At 41.7% G+C, this 19,206-nt stretch overlaps 1 protein-coding gene across 5 annotated transcripts in view; it reads left to right on the forward strand.

The window, feature by feature from the left end:
* The window catches only part of Shroom4 (shroom family member 4), a 216,571-nt gene extending 197,827 nt beyond the window's left edge, over nt 1–18,744 (forward strand). For 4 of the 5 annotated variants that reach the window (XM_048335882.1, XM_048335885.1, XM_048335884.1 and 1 more), the window contains 5 exons: nt 3,103–3,891; nt 8,380–8,529; nt 9,343–9,523; nt 12,184–12,453; nt 14,745–18,744. In XM_048335882.1, coding sequence (XP_048191839.1) covers nt 3,103–3,891; nt 8,380–8,529; nt 9,343–9,523; nt 12,184–12,453; nt 14,745–15,014 — 1,660 coding nt within the window. In that variant the 3' untranslated portion in view covers nt 15,015–18,744. Of the gene's footprint in view, nt 1–3,102; nt 3,892–8,379; nt 8,530–9,342; nt 9,524–12,181; nt 12,454–14,744 lie in introns of those variants that run through there. The other variant, XM_048335887.1, reaches the window with a different exon arrangement.
* The last annotated feature ends 462 nt before the right edge of the window (nt 18,745–19,206 follow it).

The following is a 19,206-nucleotide window of genomic DNA, read 5'->3' on the forward strand; positions in this document are numbered from 1 at the left end:
CAACATTCACAACTGTATGTTTCAGCCCTACTACCTGTAGCTTCTACTGTCTCCTCTTTATGTTACCAGATCAGCCCATACTACTAATAATAAAGATCAATAAAGATTAGGCAGGAAGCTGAGCATAGTAGTACACTTTTATAATCCTAGCTACTTGAAGCAGGGGAAGTAGGATAGAGAATCTGAGGGCAGCCAAGGCTTTTGTGGTTTTCTTTTGTTTATTTTTTGTTTTCTGAGATAGACTCTCATTATTTAGTCCAGGCTGGCCCCTAACTTGAAATCCTCCTACTGCTACCTCCTGAAAGCCAGGATTACAGGTATATACAACCATTCTCATGTAGTGGACTATCTTTTTTCCATAGTTTTACCTTTCTGTTTGTGAGACTGCCTTATTTGCTATAACTGTGAGATATATTTTGGGAATTGGCAGGTTAGTTCATCCTCAACCACCCCCCCTCCCATTTTTTTTTTTTTTTTGCTACTCTTCCTGGCAATTCTCACAACTTTATTTTTCCTCTATGAAATTTAGAATAATGTTCCCAAATGCAATCTGTGGATACTTTTATTGAGTTTTCATTAAGTTTATAGATTATTTTAGGTAGAGTTGACGTCTTTACAATATTAAATTATCCTTGCTAGGAAAGTATGTTATTTCATTTATGTATATCTTGTTTTATGTCCTTCAATAGGGTTTAAAATTTTTCTACATATAGGACCTGTATATTTCTTATTTAAGTTTATTGCTAGGCATCTTATCTTTTTTTACTTTCTGTAGTAAATGTGATCTTTCACTCCTTTATATTTTCTGCTTATTGCTTGGACGGAAATGTTGTTGGTTTCTATGTACTATTTTGTACTAAAATCTTGTTGTATTTTCCTATTGTTAGACTTTTAAATTATTTCTTCAGAAATGTCTAAATACATAATCAGAATATTTTCCTCTAATGTTTGTATATTTATCACATCACGTTGCATATCTAGAACTTTCTAAAGAGTATTCAGCATTATGAAGGAAGTAGAAACGTTTGCCCTGTTCCCAATTTCCACTAGTTAACCATTAAGTACTATGGTGAGGTTTTTTTTCTTTTAAAAAACAGTATGTTACGAGCACTGTTGGCTTATTCCTAAAATGCTAGCACCTCAGGACACTGATCTGAGGATTGTGGCTTGAAGCTAGCTCAGACAGAAAAGTCTGTGAGACTCTTCAGTTAACCATCAAAAAGCTGGAAGTGGAGCTGTGGCTCAAGTAGTAAAGGTACAACCTTCAGCCAAAAAGCTAAGGGACAGTGTCCAGGCTCTGAATTCAAGCCCAGTACTGTGTTCATTGTGACTATAGATGATAATTAAAGCCCCAGAATGTCTTGTCACTGGGCCGGACTTAACCTGGTATTTGTTGTACACAGGCTGTAGCAAAGTACCAGATCCAGTGCCTTGGAGGCTTAATTCTTTATATTTAGAAACCAAGGAGATACCGTCTGACTTTGGTGACTTTTTTTTGCCAGTTCTGGGGCTTGAACTCTGCCTGGTTTCTTTTTGCTCAAGGCTAGCACTATACCTCTTGAGCCACGGTGCCACTTCTGGCTTTTTCTATAAATGTAGTGCTGAGGAACTGAACCCAGGTCTTCATGTATGCCAGGCAAGCACTCTACCACTAGGCCATATTCCCAGCCCTTTGGTGACTTTTTATTAGGCAGAAATTTGACATTTTATGCATGTTCAAATAAACTTGCATTTTCCTCCGTGAAAACTTTGTTTTATTATGTATAGCATTCTTATTTTTGCCTCATAATCTTCAGTTTTCTAAAATATTTGTCTTATGTTATACATGTGTGCATATATTTATTTATATATAACATATATGTAGTACATTAAAATTATATATACACACATATCCAAGTCTTGATTTTGAATGAATTTTTGGTGTAGCTCCAAAAAGCACTAATTTGTGGTTATCTCCACAAAATTTATTAAATAATACTTCTTTATCTTTTTGTTTTAGAAGGCTGTGCATGTGGTGCTTTTATACTATGAGTTGTTTCTTAAGAAAAATTCATGGAGATGAACACCAGGAAGCTAGAACTTGAGGAGTCAAGGGATGAGACCAAGGGGAGAGGGTTGATGAATGGAGAGAGGAAGAGCCAGCAAATGCAGTCATAATACTCAATGTACATATGTGAAAAGGGAACTAGGAAAATTGAGGGCCTGGGTATGGTTAGGAGAGATAGGGGTGAATGATTGAAGGGGTGACATTAGTCAAGAATGTTGAATTAGGGCTGGGGATATGGCCTAGTGGCAAGAGTGCTTGCCTTGCATACATGAGGCCCTAGGTTCGATTCCCCAGCACCACATATACAGAAAATGGACAGAAGTGGTGCTGTAGCTCAAGTGGCAGAGTGCTAGCCTTGAGCAAGAAGAAGCCAGGGACAGCGCTCAGGCCTTGAGTCCAAGCCCCAGGACTGGCAAAAAAAAAAAAAAAAGAATGTTGAATTAGAACCCTTTTGTACAACTACTTCAAGATAATAAAAAAAAATTCGTGAAGCTTAGATGGAAAAGTATTCAAATGTGCTAATTCTGAGTGGTAGGGTAGAATATGGTTATTTATTATGGAAATTTCTGTGCACTTCTAAATATTGGAAATTTTTCATAATGAAAAAGATGTCAAATAAAAACAACAGATAAAGCAGGATAAGTAGGCTTTGTAAGCCTTAGAACACAAAAAATACAGTCTAGCCGCTATTAACAGACTAGGGTGCATATGTCAGACTTTGCAGCCAGGCAGATCAAATTAAAATCCTAGCTCTACCCCTTATTAGCTTTATGCCCCCCAGCAAGTCCCTTAACCTTTGTGAGTCTATTTCCTCAGGTATAAAATCAAGACAGTAATAATTGCCTTCTAGGAGTATCATGAGGATGAAATACTTTTAGACATGGAAAGCATTAAAAATCTAATCTGGTACTTAATATATGTAAATGCTAGTGGCCATTGTTATTGTTTTATTAGTACTATGTTCATCACATTTACTACACTTATTACAATGTTTGGGGGCCATTTTAGATTTTACATAAATGATGCTATATCTGCCTTTTTTTTTTTTTTTGCAGAGAAATGGCTCATTCAAAGGGCAACCTTTCATGGAAGAACCCCTTCCATCCTTGCCTTGAGAACCCAGCACTGGACTTGTCAAGCCACCGAGCAGTTTCTTCTCTTGATCTCCTAGGAGACTTCAAACACTCCCTGAAGACAGCAGAGGAAACTTCAGTGTATGAGGAGGACAGCCATCTGGCCTCCATGCCCCGCCCACTGCGCAACCGGGCTTTCTCTGAAAGTCACATCAGCTTGGAGCCCCAGGGCACCCGGGCTTGGGGACAGCATCTCAGGGAGCTCTTTCCCAAAGCTGATGAGACTCAGCGAGATCCTCTAGGAACTAGGAAGAAACCTTTTCCTCCTCCTCGCCCTCCTCCTCCCAACTGGGAGAAGTACAGGCTGTTCCGGGCAGCCCAGCAACAGAAGCAACAGCAGCAGCAACAGATGCAGATGCAGCAGCAAATGCAACAACGGCAAGAAGAGGAGGAGGAGAGAGAGGAAGAAGAGGAAGAGGAGGGAGAAGAGGAAGAGGAGCTGCCTCCCCAGTATTTCAGTTCAGAAACCACTGGCTTGTGTACTGTCAATCGCGAGGAGGCCCTGGAACAGCCACAAACCCTGCACCTTGCCCACCTGGAGACCTCAAGACGGGGTTCTCAAAGCTTCTCAGAGCCAGAGTCTTATTCCAGCAATCTCCTGCCTCCAGTAAGGGGCCATCTGGGATCTCAAGTGGAGCAGGCCCAGCCTCCTTGTTATGGCACTGGTGGGCTGTGGAAGGCATCAGAGCAAGAGGCCACAGATTCCCCTAAGTAAGTATTTGTGAAACATATTGGATCCCTACTGGGTACTGGTGGCTCCCACCTGTAATCCTAGTTACTCATGGGGCTGAGAACTGAAGATCATGATTCGAAGCCAGCCCAAGCAGGAAAGTCTGTGAGACTCTTTATCTCCAATTAATCACCAAAAAAAGCCAGAAGTAGAGCTGTGGCTTTAGTGGTAGAGTGCAAGTCTTGAGTAAAAAAGCTAAAGGATAGTGCTCAAGCCTTGAGCTCAAAGACCTATGACCAGCACACACCACACCACACACACACACACACACACACACACACACACACACACACACACCTTGCTATTGTATCTTTAAAAATTTTTAAAGTTTAAAAGTTTAAAATGTGTAAAGGTGATATACAGAGGGGTTACAGTTATGTAAAGTTAGAGTAATGAGTACATTTCTTTTTGAACAGTGTCACCTCTTCCCCCATTTTCTCCCAGTTTTTTTCCTTCCCGATTCCCCTCCCCAACAAGTTGTATAGTTCATTTTCAATGTAGTGTCTAGTGAGTATCACTGCCTAATTAGTTCACCTTTATCCCACCATTTCTGTGCTTCCCCTTACCCTCCCCAAATCAGATAAACTTTATACCTTTTATTGACAGCCAATTTTTTTACTTGGCTATAAGGATCTGTTTTAGCAGATTTCTAGTCTGCGGTGCCACAAGCAAAAGCTCCTGGTTTCCAGTAACTGAAATTCCATCGCCAGATCCCAACATAGCTTCTCCTCAAGTTGTGATGTAGCTGGCAAGCATTCTCACTGTGAGGAGATATTTAATAAAATGTAACTGTGATTGTTATGTATCATAGCCAGAATAAGGAAAGGTGATCTACACATAGCATACACTTAACTAACATTTCAGAAGACAGAAGGATAAGTGGATGAGTATTTATTAAACAGTCACTATGTGCCAGATACTGTTACGCTTTAGGCCCATTATTTCATTAATTTATCCTAACAGTCCTATTGGCCATTATCCCCATGTGACAGATGAGATAACTAAAGCTAAGCACAATAAGGGACCATCTAGGTCAGTATTGCAGAGCAATGATTCAAAGGCAAATCTGCTTGACTATAACCCCCTGTTTGCTTTGCCTTCTTTGGCAGCCTTTCTCAAAGAGATTTTTTTTTTCTGGGAGGACAGCTTTTCAGGGGAGTCTCTTTTTTAGTGCTAGTGTTTCAATTCGGGGCCTGGGCATATCTTTTAGATTTTGTCCAAGGCTGGTACTCTACCACTTGAGCTACATCAAAATATCCAGCTTTCATATGTTTAAGACTGACTGATATGACAGAAGAAACATTTCCATGCAGCTCTGGCTTCTGGCTACAACAATTAACTATAGGAGAGGGATGTAGAGTGCTTGCCTAGCAGGGATGAGACATTGAGTTCAAACTCCAGTATTCACAAAAGAAAGAAGAGAATAGTAAAGAAGAGAACAAATTCAATCATAGATGCTTCTATGCATGGTGGGGATTTAAGAAACAGCATTATTCCGAACACAGCTAGCTTGTTTTCAGCTAAGAATTATTCTAAGCCCTTTCATGGACTGATTAACCATGGTTTACAGTGGTTCATGTTACAAGTTGTTGTTTTCCTTTGGGTTTGGTTTTTGCATGATACAGAAACAATATGCATTCATTGGAAACTGTACCTTAACTTTAGGTTTTGATCTTTTTTTTTAATTGTCAAACTGATATACAGAGAGGTTAGAGTTTCATATGTTAGGCATTGGATACATTTCTTGTACTGTTTGTTACCTCCTCCCTCATTCCTAACTCCCCCTCCCCCTTTCCCTTTCTCCCCATGAGTTCAGTAGATTTACACTAAACAGTTTTGCAAGTATTGCTTTTGTAATCGTTTGTCTTTTTTACCCTGTGTCTCTCAATTTTGGTATTCCCTTTCAGTTTCCTAGTTCTAATACCTGTATGCACGATTTCCAATGTACTCAGATAAGATACAGAGTGCAGGTACAACCACAGAAAGGGGATACAAGAGGATCATCAACAATAGAAGCTACGGTTTCACATCACATTTTGAAAGTAATTACAACAGTGATCTAACAGTCGTTTCCATAACATGGAGTTCATTTCACTTAGCATCATCTTTTGTGTTCATAAGGGTATAGCTATTGGGCTCTTGTGATCCTCTGCTGTGACTTGCCTAAACCTGTGCTAATTATTCCCTATGAGGGAGACCACAGAGACCATGTTTCTTTAGGTCTGTCTCACTCCACTTAGTATAATTTTTTCCAAGTCCTTCCAGTTCCTTACAAATGGGGCAGGTTTTGATCTTGTCCTGGGCTAATAAAATGCAATGCAATACACTTTCATGGTGATGGGTAGAAGCTCTCAGCCCCATGAGTATGAAGGGGAATTAATTCTACTATGTGCTGCGCTGCTGAGCTGCCATGTGTAGTAGATTATTTGGTATATTACGTGCATCTTAGGATTTTTTTTTTTGCAGTCCAGGGGTTTGAATTCCAGACCTAGATGCTGTCCTTGAGGTTTTTTTGCTCAAGGATAGTGCACTACCACTTGAGCCACTGCTCCACTTCTGGCTTTTTGATGGTGGTTAAGTGGAGAAAAGAATCTTATGAATTTTCCCGCCCAGGTTGGATTCAAACTGCAATCCTCAGATCTCAGCCTCCTGAGTAGCTGGGATTATGGGCATGAGCCACCAGTGCCCAGAAACTTAGGGTCTTTTCAACTCAATGATAGTTTCTTTAGGAGTGAGCCCCACTCTTCAGTTAAGGAGCATTGTATTGATTGATTCATTCTTCACAACAAACTGATAAAATGATTACAATTAGTCTCCTCCTTTATATAAGAAAAGAGAGGCTTCAGGAGATAATCACGACTTAATCACAAGATCACAGGTAGCTAGAAGCTGGGAAGCCTAGTTTACTATCCCTGCAGTGTTATTTCAGGATGTCTTTTCTAGGCCTTAGAACACAAGGTCCTAACCGAAATGAAACAGTGATTATTGCAAGGAAGAATAGTGCTAGAGGAAAAAAGATGAGCACTATTTTGAATCTAACATGCGAAGACATCCAAATTTCAGTCAAGTTAAACCAAAGTATCTCTCTATAACCCATGTACTATTAAGTTAAAATTTCTAGACTACAATAGAGGGAAATTTCATAGAATTATCAGATATTGGTTAAAATCTGATAATTGTCCATAAAGCAAGTTAGAACAATACTTCTTTCAGTACTCTGTAGAAAGATTCTGATTATGTCATCATACTTCTCCTATAATCCTTTTTCTGTTCTAGAAAGAATCTCTAGAACATGGTGTCTCATTTGCTCCACTAATATATGAAGATGGCCTATCTCTGCTGAAGGCATCATTATTTCTTCTGTACAATTTCTCACTCAATGGTCATGCATACCTTAAATACTTTTCTTGTAAATAGAAATTTCCTAAGTTCAAGTATTCATATTCCCTCCAGAATATTTTTCCCTGCTACCACAGATAGAATGTCAAGTTGCCAAGCTCTAGTGATGCACACCTGTGATCCTAGCGACTCAGAAAGCTGCGATCTGAGGATCATGGTTCGAAGCCATCCCAGGAAGGAAAGTTCATGAGACTCATCTCTAATTAACCAGGATACAAAAAAATATCTGAAAATAGAGCAGCAGCTCACATGATAGAGCACAAGCCTTGAGTAAAAAAAGTCAAGGAAGAGTTAAAGGCCCTGGGTTCAAGTCCCAGTAATGGTGGGCATGCATGAACACATGTGTGCATGCACACACGCGCATGCACACACACACACACACAATGTCAAGTTTTCCCTTTGTCAGTACTATATAACACAATGGTTTAAAAAATAAAACACACATGCATTGTGGAATCAAGTTGCCCAGGTGCAAATCAGAAGTCTGCAGTTTACTGATTCTCCTTCTCGGTACCTTAAGTTTTCTTATTTATGAAATGGCTATGATGAACACTTGATTATACATCTATATAGGTGCTCATGATGGTCTATGGGGAGAATGTCTGTGCATCTGTATGGTACCTGTATCAGGTCACTTTCTGGGGCATTATAAAGCCTTGTGTGACCATTAGCTAATTTTGTACTTCTGTCAGTATTCTGAGCTTGAAACCCTACATGTGAAATGAATTCACCTAGGATGAAGAATATTGGCATGCCCAAGTTTCTTTTGTCTGATGAATTAGGAGACAGTATAGCACGAATCAGTAAATAGCTACAGAGCCATTTAACCATTATTTTTGACCTTTATCTAAGAGCTGCAAATAGCTGCAAAATGACTAATGAGCTTCTCTTATTTTCCATTTCAGACAGCTTGGGGTTAGCAATGGGGTAGTGACAGCAAAGAGAATGTAGTCAGGGGATGGGGTATGCCTTCTCCCTTTCATAAATTCTGGCTGGAATTATTTACCCCTCCATCACTGAAACTTGACTTTGTCTCATTTCTCTTTTACTTTCTTCCCCCCCCCTCCCAGGCCTGAAGCTTCCACAGCAGAAGAGACCAAATGCAAGCCAGCATGGAACCAGAATTACTTTTTTCCTGAAGAGAAATTATCTTGCACAGGCTGGAGCTCTGAGAAGCAGCACCTCGGTCCCACTGGCTTCAGTGAGCCGAAGATATCAAGGTCTGCTGCTACATTTGTTCAACCCCTTGGTGTCACTGGTTTCAGTGTTCTCCCATTTCATTCTACAACCATACAGGAGGCTGGGGCTTCTGATATAAAAATATATCAGAAGTGGAGAGATTCTATACCTTCTCAGATTGAAGTACTCCCCTACAGGAGGCAGTATCAGAAGTGCTCATGAGAGATGTGAGGTGCTGTGATCAGTCCTTGGCAGGGGTGCCAACCCCAGCCTACCACATGATGACCACTGCTGAGGTCATGGGTGGTCTCTTTGCTGTGGGAGGTCTTCAGTGGGAGAGTAATTTGAAACAACAGTGGCATCAGGAAAGAAGAAAAGTTGAGAAGATCCAGCCTTTGTAAACAAGCATATTAGATAGAACCAGGGAAGGTGGTGGTTTGGGATAGAAGGCAGACCAATAGAGAAGATCTCTAACACTTCTGAACTAGCTATTCAGCCTCTCCTCAGGGTGGCTGTGACCCAAGGGGAATCACTGATGATCAAAAGCCTAGATGTCTTGGAGACTGGCAGATCTTCTGGGTTTGAATAGGTTCAGATCAAATTATCTCTAGAGAAGTACCCCTAGCTGCCGAAGTCAGGAGCATAGATTTCTATGCTCTTAAACTTTGCCTTTTCTTGCCTTCTAGATAGCCTTCATGTGGCCTATTTATGTTTCAGCAGCACCTCCTGGTCCATTTCTTTGCAACTCCTTGAGAAAACAGGGTCACATTGTATAGAAGGGGAAATTAAGGAAGTAGAAAGGTCAGCAGTCTCTCAACAGAAGTGCTCAACTGGACATTCTTTTGTTTCCTTAGACAAGACTTTCAGCACTTCTCGCCTCCTCCAGGGGCCCCTGGGATCCCAACCTCTTACTCTGCTTATTACAATATTTCTGTGGCCAAGGCAGAGCTGCTGAACAAGTTAAAAGACCAACCCGAAATGGCAGAGATGGGCCTGGGAGAGGAGGAAGTTGACCATGAACTGGCTCAAAAAAAGGTAAAGTTTTATGATGTCCTAGAGATTTTTAACTTAAAGCCAACTGGGTCTGCAGGGTGATCATTTCCTCTAAGCCCTCTAGAACATCTGTCAGTCTTGTATTTAATATGGAAATCAAATAGACTGTCTCCAATCATATAGATATGATCAATAATCAGAATTGTTGTAGTACTCAGAGTAGTAATTTCTCTGATTCTTAGAAAAACAACCTTACAAGGTAGTGTATATGTGTGCAAGTGTGTATGTGTGTTCATGAGTGTGTGTCTTGCTGGAGATCAAATGTAGGGCCTTGTACATGTTCTACTCCCAAGCTTTACTTCCTTGCTTCCCTCCTTCCTTACTTCTTCCTACCTTGCCTTTCTTCTCTCCCTCACTGCCTGCCTGGCTACTGACAGATTTCTCTTTCTTTTATTCCTTTCTTCCTTTTTTCCTCCCTTCTTTCCTTCTTTCCTTTCTTTTTTCCTTATTTACATACTATTTCTTGTTCTTTTTTTCCTCATTACTTACTATTTTCTGGGGATCAAACCCAGGGCTGTGCACATGCCAGATGAGTGATTTACCACTGAGATATACTTCCAGCCCTTCAAGACAGGTATCACGATCCCTCCCCTTTTTTAAAACCATAAGGATTAATTTTTCCTATAGTTCCATACTAAATGATAGATCCAGTCTTTAAGTCAAGACTGAAATTCTGTTCTACCATGTTGTCCCTCAGAATTCAGCTAGCCTTAAGCACATTCTTTGCTGCTGCTGAGCTCTAGCCAATGGAAAGAGCATTGATTTTTATTATCTAACTTTTTGCAGGAAGAACAGACTGACTACATTGAAAATAGGAGAAAATATAGGCTAGTAGACATAATTATTTATTTACAATGATGGTCAATTATCTCTTACAAATACAAAATAAGTAAATGGCAATGTTGTTGGTATTATTGTTGTGCTGAAGCCTCCCTTTCTTCCTCTAAGTACCAGTAGCCTAGTTTTCTAATCAAGTTCCTGGAATCACTTTGCCCACCCCTGTGTACATACCCATTTTATTTTGTAAGCAAATTGAGTTGTCATGGTAACCTCCAAGGCCCAATTTACCATTTTGCAGACATGTCAACTCAATGCCAAATTGCTCTCTGTTCATATTTCTTTTCTAGGATGGGGCCTGTAAGAAACCATAGGGCCATTTGCAAAAACCCTTCCTCCAAGTCTCATCGGAAGCAAAATGTCAGGGAAATAATTGGAAGCATATTGTATTGATGTATTTATTTCACCAAATGCACTTCCTTGGGTGCCATATCCCTTGAGCACCTCAGGGCTGCCCCTTTTTTCCTCAAGGGTTGGCCTCTCAAGGGACAAACCAAACAGAAGTCTGGTCTTGAAGGGAGAGATAATTGGGAGTATCAAAGAAAGACAGGCAGAATGATTTAAAGTGACTATGGGTGAGTCAGGGAAATTTGTGTGACTGAGAAAGTAAAAGGAGGAAGGTCACCAATGTCCGGTATCCCAGAAAAAAAAAATTCTTCCTGGCTGAATCTGTGATGACTCCACAGATCTATCTACAGTGTCTTCTCCAGGGTGGAGGGTCAGGTTGTAGAGCTCAGATGCTGAGAAACAAAGAGCTTTCTCTGTGCTTATCCTTCTATCCCAACCAGAGCGCAGGACTGATGTGAACAGGTGATATTCTAAGTGAGTCATCCTTTGATCCTGGTGTTTAGTTTGGGATGGGAGAGCTGAAGATGATAAGGTAACTGGAAATCCCCAGACACCTAATTCTGTCTCCTCATTCATGTCACTGATCCCCAATTCCCAGTGCTTTGGGATTTCTCTTAAATCCAAACATATTACACTTCAGACTATAATCATGATGATCTTCTAGCATCTTTGAATAGTTCGAAAATGTGTCAACAGGCCCTGGAACCCAGAGGAAACTCTTAGTTCTGCATACCTTGGATATCTCAAAATAAACTTCTAGAGAGGAACACATCTCTAGAAAATTCCAACTCTATGGTCCTAGAATATCTAGGCTAAAACAACAATAAACACTGAAGCATACTTCCTACATATATGATAGTATTCCAAGAATGCAATTTGTATTTATGCCTGCAAAGCATTTGTATTCCCAGTGTTTTAGTCTCAGTTGTATTTGATAGATGTTTGCATAGCCCATGGTACCACTTATTTCATGTCAAGAGCTTTGGTGGTGACATGGAGATGCCTACCTGACAGGGAGAGGAGGACCCTACCTAGAAAACCAGAATTGCCTGTGATTTACTCATGTTCCGTGTGTGTGTGTGTGTGTGTGTGTGTGTGTGTGTGTGTGTGTGTGTGTGCATGCTGACCCTGGGGCTTGAACTCAAGGGGCCTGGGCCCTATCTCAGAACTTTTTGCTCAAAGCTAGCACTCTACCACTTGAGCCACAGCTCCACTTCTGGCTTTTGGGTGGTCAATTGGAGATAAGAGTCTCCTGGACTTTCCTCCCTGGACTGGCTTCCAACTGTGATCTTCAGATCTCAGGTTTCAGAATAGTTAGGGTTACAGGCATCCCTTTGTTTTTAAAGGCAAAGCCAACCCCAAACTTCCCTCTCTAATTTCCAAACTGAAGTTAGAGGCACAGATCAGTTTCCATTTGTGTGCACGCACATCTTTTGTCTTCTGTTTAACTTCTTTAGATACAGCTCATTGAAAGCATTGGCCGAAAACTGTCTGTCCTGCGGGAGGCCCAGCGAGGGCTAGTGGAGGACATCAATGGGAATTCTGCCCTTGGAGAGGAGGTGGAGGCCAACTTAAAAGCTGTCTGCAAATCTAATGAGTTTGAAAAATACCGCTTGTTTATTGGGGACCTGGACAAGGTGGTCAACCTGTTGCTGTCACTCTCTGGAAGACTGGCCAGGGTAGAGAATGCTCTCAACAGTATTGATTCAGGAACCAACCAGGAAAAGGTAGACTTGGGGTCTCTGTCCAAGGGAATGGAGGGAAATGCCATCTAATTCTGCTGAGTCCTCCCTTGTTCATGTTTAGCTACTGGGGGAGGGAAAATAGCATAAGGTTAATGTTATGGAAGATTTTAGGCCCCAGGCCCAAACTCCTGGGCTTTAAGGCTAAGTCCAGACACAGCAATGCATCAAATAAAGAGATGAAAGATGTCCAAGGGGAGAAAAAGGAGGTTTATCCCATACCATAGGGATATGGCAAGTGCAGCCTCTCCCCATCTTCCCAGTACACACATTTGCTATTTATATCTAAGTAGGAGGAAGAATTGGGGGAGGGGAAGCATATGCATAATTTCTAAACACTTCTACCCATAGGTGCGTTTCAGTGGTCACAGTTGATCATAGATGGCAGCCACAGATGGGCTGGCAGCTTACTGTGGCAGGATTGGTCTGGTGGGACCTTGGTATAATGAGGCAATGATGTCTGGCAGGTGGGTTTTGTTGCCATCTTGACTTCCAGGATGAATGCAAAGTGGCTTCAGGACAGAATAAGTTAAAAGCAAAGAATACAGCTACAAAATGGAGGCTGGGAAGCCTAGATTTTATCTTTTCAGTTAATTTGTAGGCCAAGTAAAATGCCTTGTAGCAAAAGCAGCTTATAAGTGCTTCTTATACTAAGAGTGTGAGCACTGGCTTTTTTGTGTGTGTGCTTGAACTCAGGGTCTAGACACTGTCCCTGAGCTTTTTTGCTCAAGACTAGCATTCTACCACTTGAGCCACAGCTCCACTTCTGGCTTTGTTGGGTGGGTAATTGGAGATATGAATTTCACAAACTTTCCTACCAGGGGTGGCTTTGAACTTCAATATTCAGATCTTAACATCATGAGTAACTAGGATTACAGGTGTGAGCCACTGGCACCCAGCTAGCACTGGCTTTTTACTGTCCCTATTTTCTGGCTCTACTGCTTATTAGCTGTGCAGCTATACACAAACTTATTTAAACTCACTCCATTGCTTCATCTATGAAACACCAAGTAAACTGACTGCCTCATGGGTTTGGGTTTTTTTTGTTTTTTGGTTTTTTTTGTTTTGCCAGTGCTGGGGCTTGAAGTCAAGGCCTGAGTACTGTCCCTGGCTTCTTTTTGCTCAAGGCTAGCACTCTACCACTTGAGCCACAGCACCACTTCTGGCTTTTTCTGTGTATATGGTGCTGAGAAATTGAACCAAGGTCTTCATGTTTGCCAGGCAAGCACTCTACCACTAGGCCATATCCCCAGCCCCCTCTCATGGGCTTGTTATGAGGATTAAATTAGCCAATTCATGCTAATCACTTAAAACAGGCTAAGAGTACTTACTGAACAAGTACTATCTGTCAGTAGAAGCAGCAGCAATTTTGCCTTTGTCTTGAGTTAGAAGAGGAGGACTCATCAATTAATTGAGCTGGGGATGCTCTCCCTTGTACAAGTTGGCTCACTCTTCATCCATTCCCCAACCAAACTGCATTACCTTTCCCTACACAAGTGGCTTGGAATCCACACTAAGAGGCACATGTTCATATCCACCTACAGTAGCTCACATCTGGAATCCTAGCTACTCAGAAACCTAACATATGAGTATCAAGGCTCAAAATTATCCCAGGCAGAAAAGTCAATATCATCAATTAACCAGCAAAGAGCTGGAAGTGGAGGTGTGATCCAAGTGGCAGAATGCCAGTCTTGAGTGAACAAACCAAGCAAGAACATGAGGTACTGAATTTAAGCCCCAGTGCTAGCACGGAAAAGGAAGAAGGAGGGAGGGAGGGAGGGAGAGAGGGAGGGAGGGAGGCAGGAGAAGAAAGAAAGAAAGAAAGAAAGAAAGAAAGAAAGAAAGAAAGAAAGAAAGAAAGAAAGAAAGAAAGAAAGAAAGAAAGAAAGAAAGAAAGAAGGAAGGAAGGAAAGAAAGAAAAAGAAAGAAGGAAGAGAGAGAAAACTGCCACCATGATGCTTGTTCATCAGATGCATGCGACAAAGGCTGGATTTGGCAGAGCTATCCTGACCTACCAAACTTGGTAGTGGTCCACATATTCAAAACAGCCTTAGCAATAGAAAGGTGATTGTGCACACCTGTGTTACATTTGCTTTCGCACTTTTCCAGCTACAGAAAAACAAGGCTGCTGCATGAAGGTAGACTTTCAAGTAGGAAATCTAGGGGACCAATTAGCAGAATGCATAGCTGCTTTGTGGCCACCTTCTCAGTGGGGACTTGCTAGGCAGATACTTAGTAATTGAGATATCCCTTAATTTGTTCCTCTGCTTCCCCAGTTGGTACTGATCGAGAAGAAGCAGCAGCTGACGAGCCAGCTGGCTGATGCCAAGGAGCTGAAGGAACATGTGGACCGTCGGGAGAAGCTGGTGTTTGGCATGGTCTCGCGATACCTTCCTCAGGACCAGCTTCAAGATTACCAGCACTTTGTCAAGATGAAATCTGCTCTAATTATTGAACAGAGAGAGTTGGAGGAGAAGATCAAGCTTGGAGAAGAGCAGCTCAAATGTCTCAGGGAGAGCTTACTCCTGGGGCCTAGCAATTTCTAGTCCAACCAGCAGGCTGCCATAGCATCCCAGTGGGGAATACTTTCAATCTTTGGTCCAGTTATATTAGCAAGTAGATAGCAGTTAGTTAGATTGTTCCAGCCCTCTACTTTGGATGTCTCGCATTGCCTTTTTCCAAGCATTGCTCCCCCAAAAGCTAGGAGACCTTGGAGAGGTGTGAAGCTTGTACCCAAGGTAGCTACAGCCTTGTGTGATCACTTGACCACACTTTCCCACAGTAATGTGGGCCAGCACTTGCTGCCCATGGGACAAACAAGTGCCTTTATTTGTCTCTATACTAGGACACCAAAGTCATAATGAACTCAATGCCCACCTGCACCCAAATCAGCTGTTTTCAGGCTCAGAGAGTAACTGCCTGTGCAGCTTCCTCTAGACCAGCTCATGACCCCACTGTCAGCCACAGAAAACTGACTGACTTGCGTGTATTCACCTAGCAACAGTTTCAGGGCCTTACCCAAACTTTGCAAGGGGGCTGCATGGAACTGAATACAAGGAAGAGCTAGGTATCACGAAGTCAAGAGGCCAGAGTGTAAACAGATGGGTTCCATTTCTACTTTTCCCCAGCAGCTAGTTGATGAGAAAGAGGTTACACTGAGTCCTGGCTAGCTAGGGTCTTGTTCCTTCTCTTGTTACGATCTCACTCGGAGTTACAAGCATCTCCTCCATAGCTGCATATTCAGAACTATAGCTGACTTCTGGATATAGGTTTCTTTATGGGGGATGGGAGTGGGGAGGGTTCTTATTGTTATATTTGAAATGGCATCTTGATTTTTATTTATTTGTATGTTTTGTTTGTTTTTGTTTTGTTTGTTTTTCCTTTTATAACTAATAAGGCAAGAAGAGGGAAGTTGGGGAGGGAAAACTTAGCCCAGAAAGAAAGTGTTTTCTGCAATGCAGTCTGAATCCATCCTGGCTTAGGTACGCAAGTGCCAAGGCATTACCTTCTTCCCACCACAGCCACAAGTGTCTTAAGAAAAGAGTTAGTCTTTTGAACTCAGAGCCTCCCAAACATGGCCTGGCTCTGCACCTCTTGAAGTCTGAGTGACCATGAGCTTAGAATTCCTGAGCAAAGTTCAACTTTTTTTCCAAAGTATTTTTTGAAACCAAAGAAATCTAAAACTGACAAAGGTCATTCATTTCTTTATCATGGGATGAGTTGGAGGTAAGCTCAGAAGGTGGTGCTCTTCTAACAACTCACGGGTTTCTCAGCCTGTGGCCAGGCTCGGGGAACTAAAATGATGGTGGCTGGGACTTATAGCCAGGGCTAGACATGAGAGAAAATTATGATCCAGCTATTAGACCCTCCTTATCCTTAGGGGGTATATTTAAAGACCTTCCACTGGATGCCTGAACCAAACCTTATATGTACCACCACAACACTCAGTCTGACAACTGAAATGGCTACGAAGTGGCTAAAGGGAAGATACCCCAAACAGCATGGATACACTGGACAAATGGATGATTCACATTTATGTAGGATGGAGCAAGGTGGGGTCAAATTTCATCACGCTACTCAGAAAGGAACACCATTTAAAGCATATGAATTGCTTATATCTGAAAGTTTCCATTTACTATTTTTAGATCATGGTTCATCACCACGGGTAACTGAAATCATGAAAATATCAGGTGTGGGGGTGGGGGACTACTGTCCAAAGAACTAAAGCCACCGCTATTGCCCAGACCCTGACACTAGTAGCCAGCTTCTATCCTGGAAAAGCACTCAAGTGGGCAATGGCAGGAAGGGAATAACCAAACTTTGTTCTGCTATCTAGCTTAATTTCTTGATCCTTGCTAAACCTAAATCCAGCATGGCCAAGCTCCACTCCAGCATCTTTTCTTGTTACTGCTGAGTTCCTCAGGGTCCTTGGAGGTTCACTGTAGCAGCAGGGGACCTCATTCAAACCAAAGAATTTGCCAAGGAACTTTGCTGCTGCCACAAATACTGATCACTAGCTTCCATTTCCTCTGCATTGTATCTGAAAACAATAGGAAAATCTTGGCCAGCAGAGCGTCTGGGAGGTGTGGCAACCCTGTGTGTGTGTGTGGGGGGGGGGTTCTAAGTGTGCTTATAGTACTGCCCTCATTGCTAGAACCACTGTTAGAATGCCCATTTTCCCATTTTCCCCTGAAGTGGAAGATTCTCGCTTAGGCTAGTGGCTTGTAAAATGCAAAGGAAGGATGAGGGAAGTGCAAGAGTGCTTTGAAAATAGGACATAGTTGCTTTAAAAAAATAAATAAACGGGCCCTAGGACAAAAAAGAAGCAAAATGAAATGTCTTTTATGAGGGGAGAGACCAATGTATGCTATCGTTCTAAGGTTTCTTTTGACTATAATATGGGAATTTGGGGGAATATGGGCCTAGTGAAAAGGGAAACTTCTTACCAGGACAACATGGCCATAATCCAGTATATGTAGTCATGGTTAAATTGATGATACCTTAAGTTTATGATACCAAAAAGATGATGAATTGTGTGTATGTACGTATGTATGTATGTATGTAGGTATGTATGTATGTATATATTGATGGGGATGGGACCCAGGGTCTTGTGCATGCCAAGCAAGCACTCTACCACTGAGCTACCACCCCAGCCCTAACTCTGGTATTACTGGCATTTATCCCAACCTCAAATTTGTTTCTACAGTTGGAGTTACAACACAAAAACACTTCGTTTCCAAAGCATTTAAAATATAATTTCAAAACTAGCTGGATGCTAGTGGCTCATGCCTGTAATCCAAGCTACTCAGGAGGCAGATCTGAAGACCATAGGTCACTGCCAGTCTGGCTAAAAAAAGTCCCTGATACTCTTCAAGCTGCTGGTATTACTTGAGCTGGGGCATCTTTTCCTATTCTGTTTTGAGGCTCAGACCTCCCCTAAGGCCTCTGAGGGCATAGCAGTTTAAAGTCAGGTTCAAGGATTTCTCTAAAGGAGAAACCTCCTTTAGAGAAATCCTCACATAGGCCCCATTGAGTAATAGTTAAGCAGGGTGGTAGGCAGCTAGAAAGGAGTCAGAGCAAGATTTCTATTATATGTCGCCTCTTTCTTCCCCCACTCGCCAAATTTAATAATTGAGTCACCTGGAGACTCATAACTGGAGACTAAGCCAGGATATAGAAGTGCAATCTAAGAGAATAAGACAGAGACACTGAAATTGAAGTGCTACAAAGGGAGAGATTAAATGCAGAGGGAAGGAGAGAGGATAAAAAGTCAAAAGCCTCTCTCAGGGCAATGTCAGATTATATTTTCTATTTAACCTCATATGCCAAAAAGGAAGCCACACATGAATGCCAGAAATACATCCAGAACCCCAGCCTCCCCAAAGGTGCTGCTGAACCAGTAGCAGGCCCTAGATGGGGGACTCTGGGTACATTCTGGCCATCTCTACCCATCGAAAGCTTGGCAACTCCTGCTTTCTTTGCCAAGGGAGTTGTTGATGCCAATAATATTTCTGTAACAGTATATTATATTATTTGAAGATTAGTAGATGTTTAGAAGGGGGTGGGGCAGGGCCATTTGTATAGATAAAGAACAAATGTTCATTGTACAACTTTAGGGGGACCATTTATCCAATGTGAAGGTATGCTTTTTTTCCTAAATCTTATTGTTTCTGAATTTGTGTCCTCCACCATACCCATCTTGGCTGACATAGATATATGCCTGCCAGATTGTCACCACGGTCATACTTCAATAAAAGGTGCTATGGACAAAAGTAATTGTCTCAGGTGTTTTGACTTAGGTAATGGAAATCCCTTAATATTTTATTGAAAAGCATTACAAAAGAATTGGGTCACCTATACATAGTCTTTCACAGGTAGCTATACGACCAGAGACACATCTACATTTCTAAATCTTTATTTTGACCCCTTGGGGGTGGTAGTGATAACTATACCAGTCATTTTCCCTGGTAAAAGACTAGGGTCTTTATAATCTTTATTTGACAGTCCTAGGGCTTGAATTCAGGGCCTGAGCACTGTCCCTGAGCTTCTTTTACTCAAAACTAGCACTCTACCACTTGAACCACAGCACCACTTCTGGCTTTTTCTATTTTTGTGGTACTGAGGAGTCAAACCCAGGGCTTCATGCATGCTAGGCAAGCACTCTACTGCTAAGCCACATTCCCAGCCCTCTTTTAGAGTCTTTTTAAGGGTAATAATTTTTAGGCATCTGGTCAAGAA

The sequence above is a fragment of the Perognathus longimembris genome, chromosome 28 (genome assembly GCF_023159225.1).
Source record: "Perognathus longimembris pacificus isolate PPM17 chromosome 28, ASM2315922v1, whole genome shotgun sequence".
Classification (NCBI taxonomy): Eukaryota; Metazoa; Chordata; class Mammalia; order Rodentia; family Heteromyidae; genus Perognathus; species Perognathus longimembris.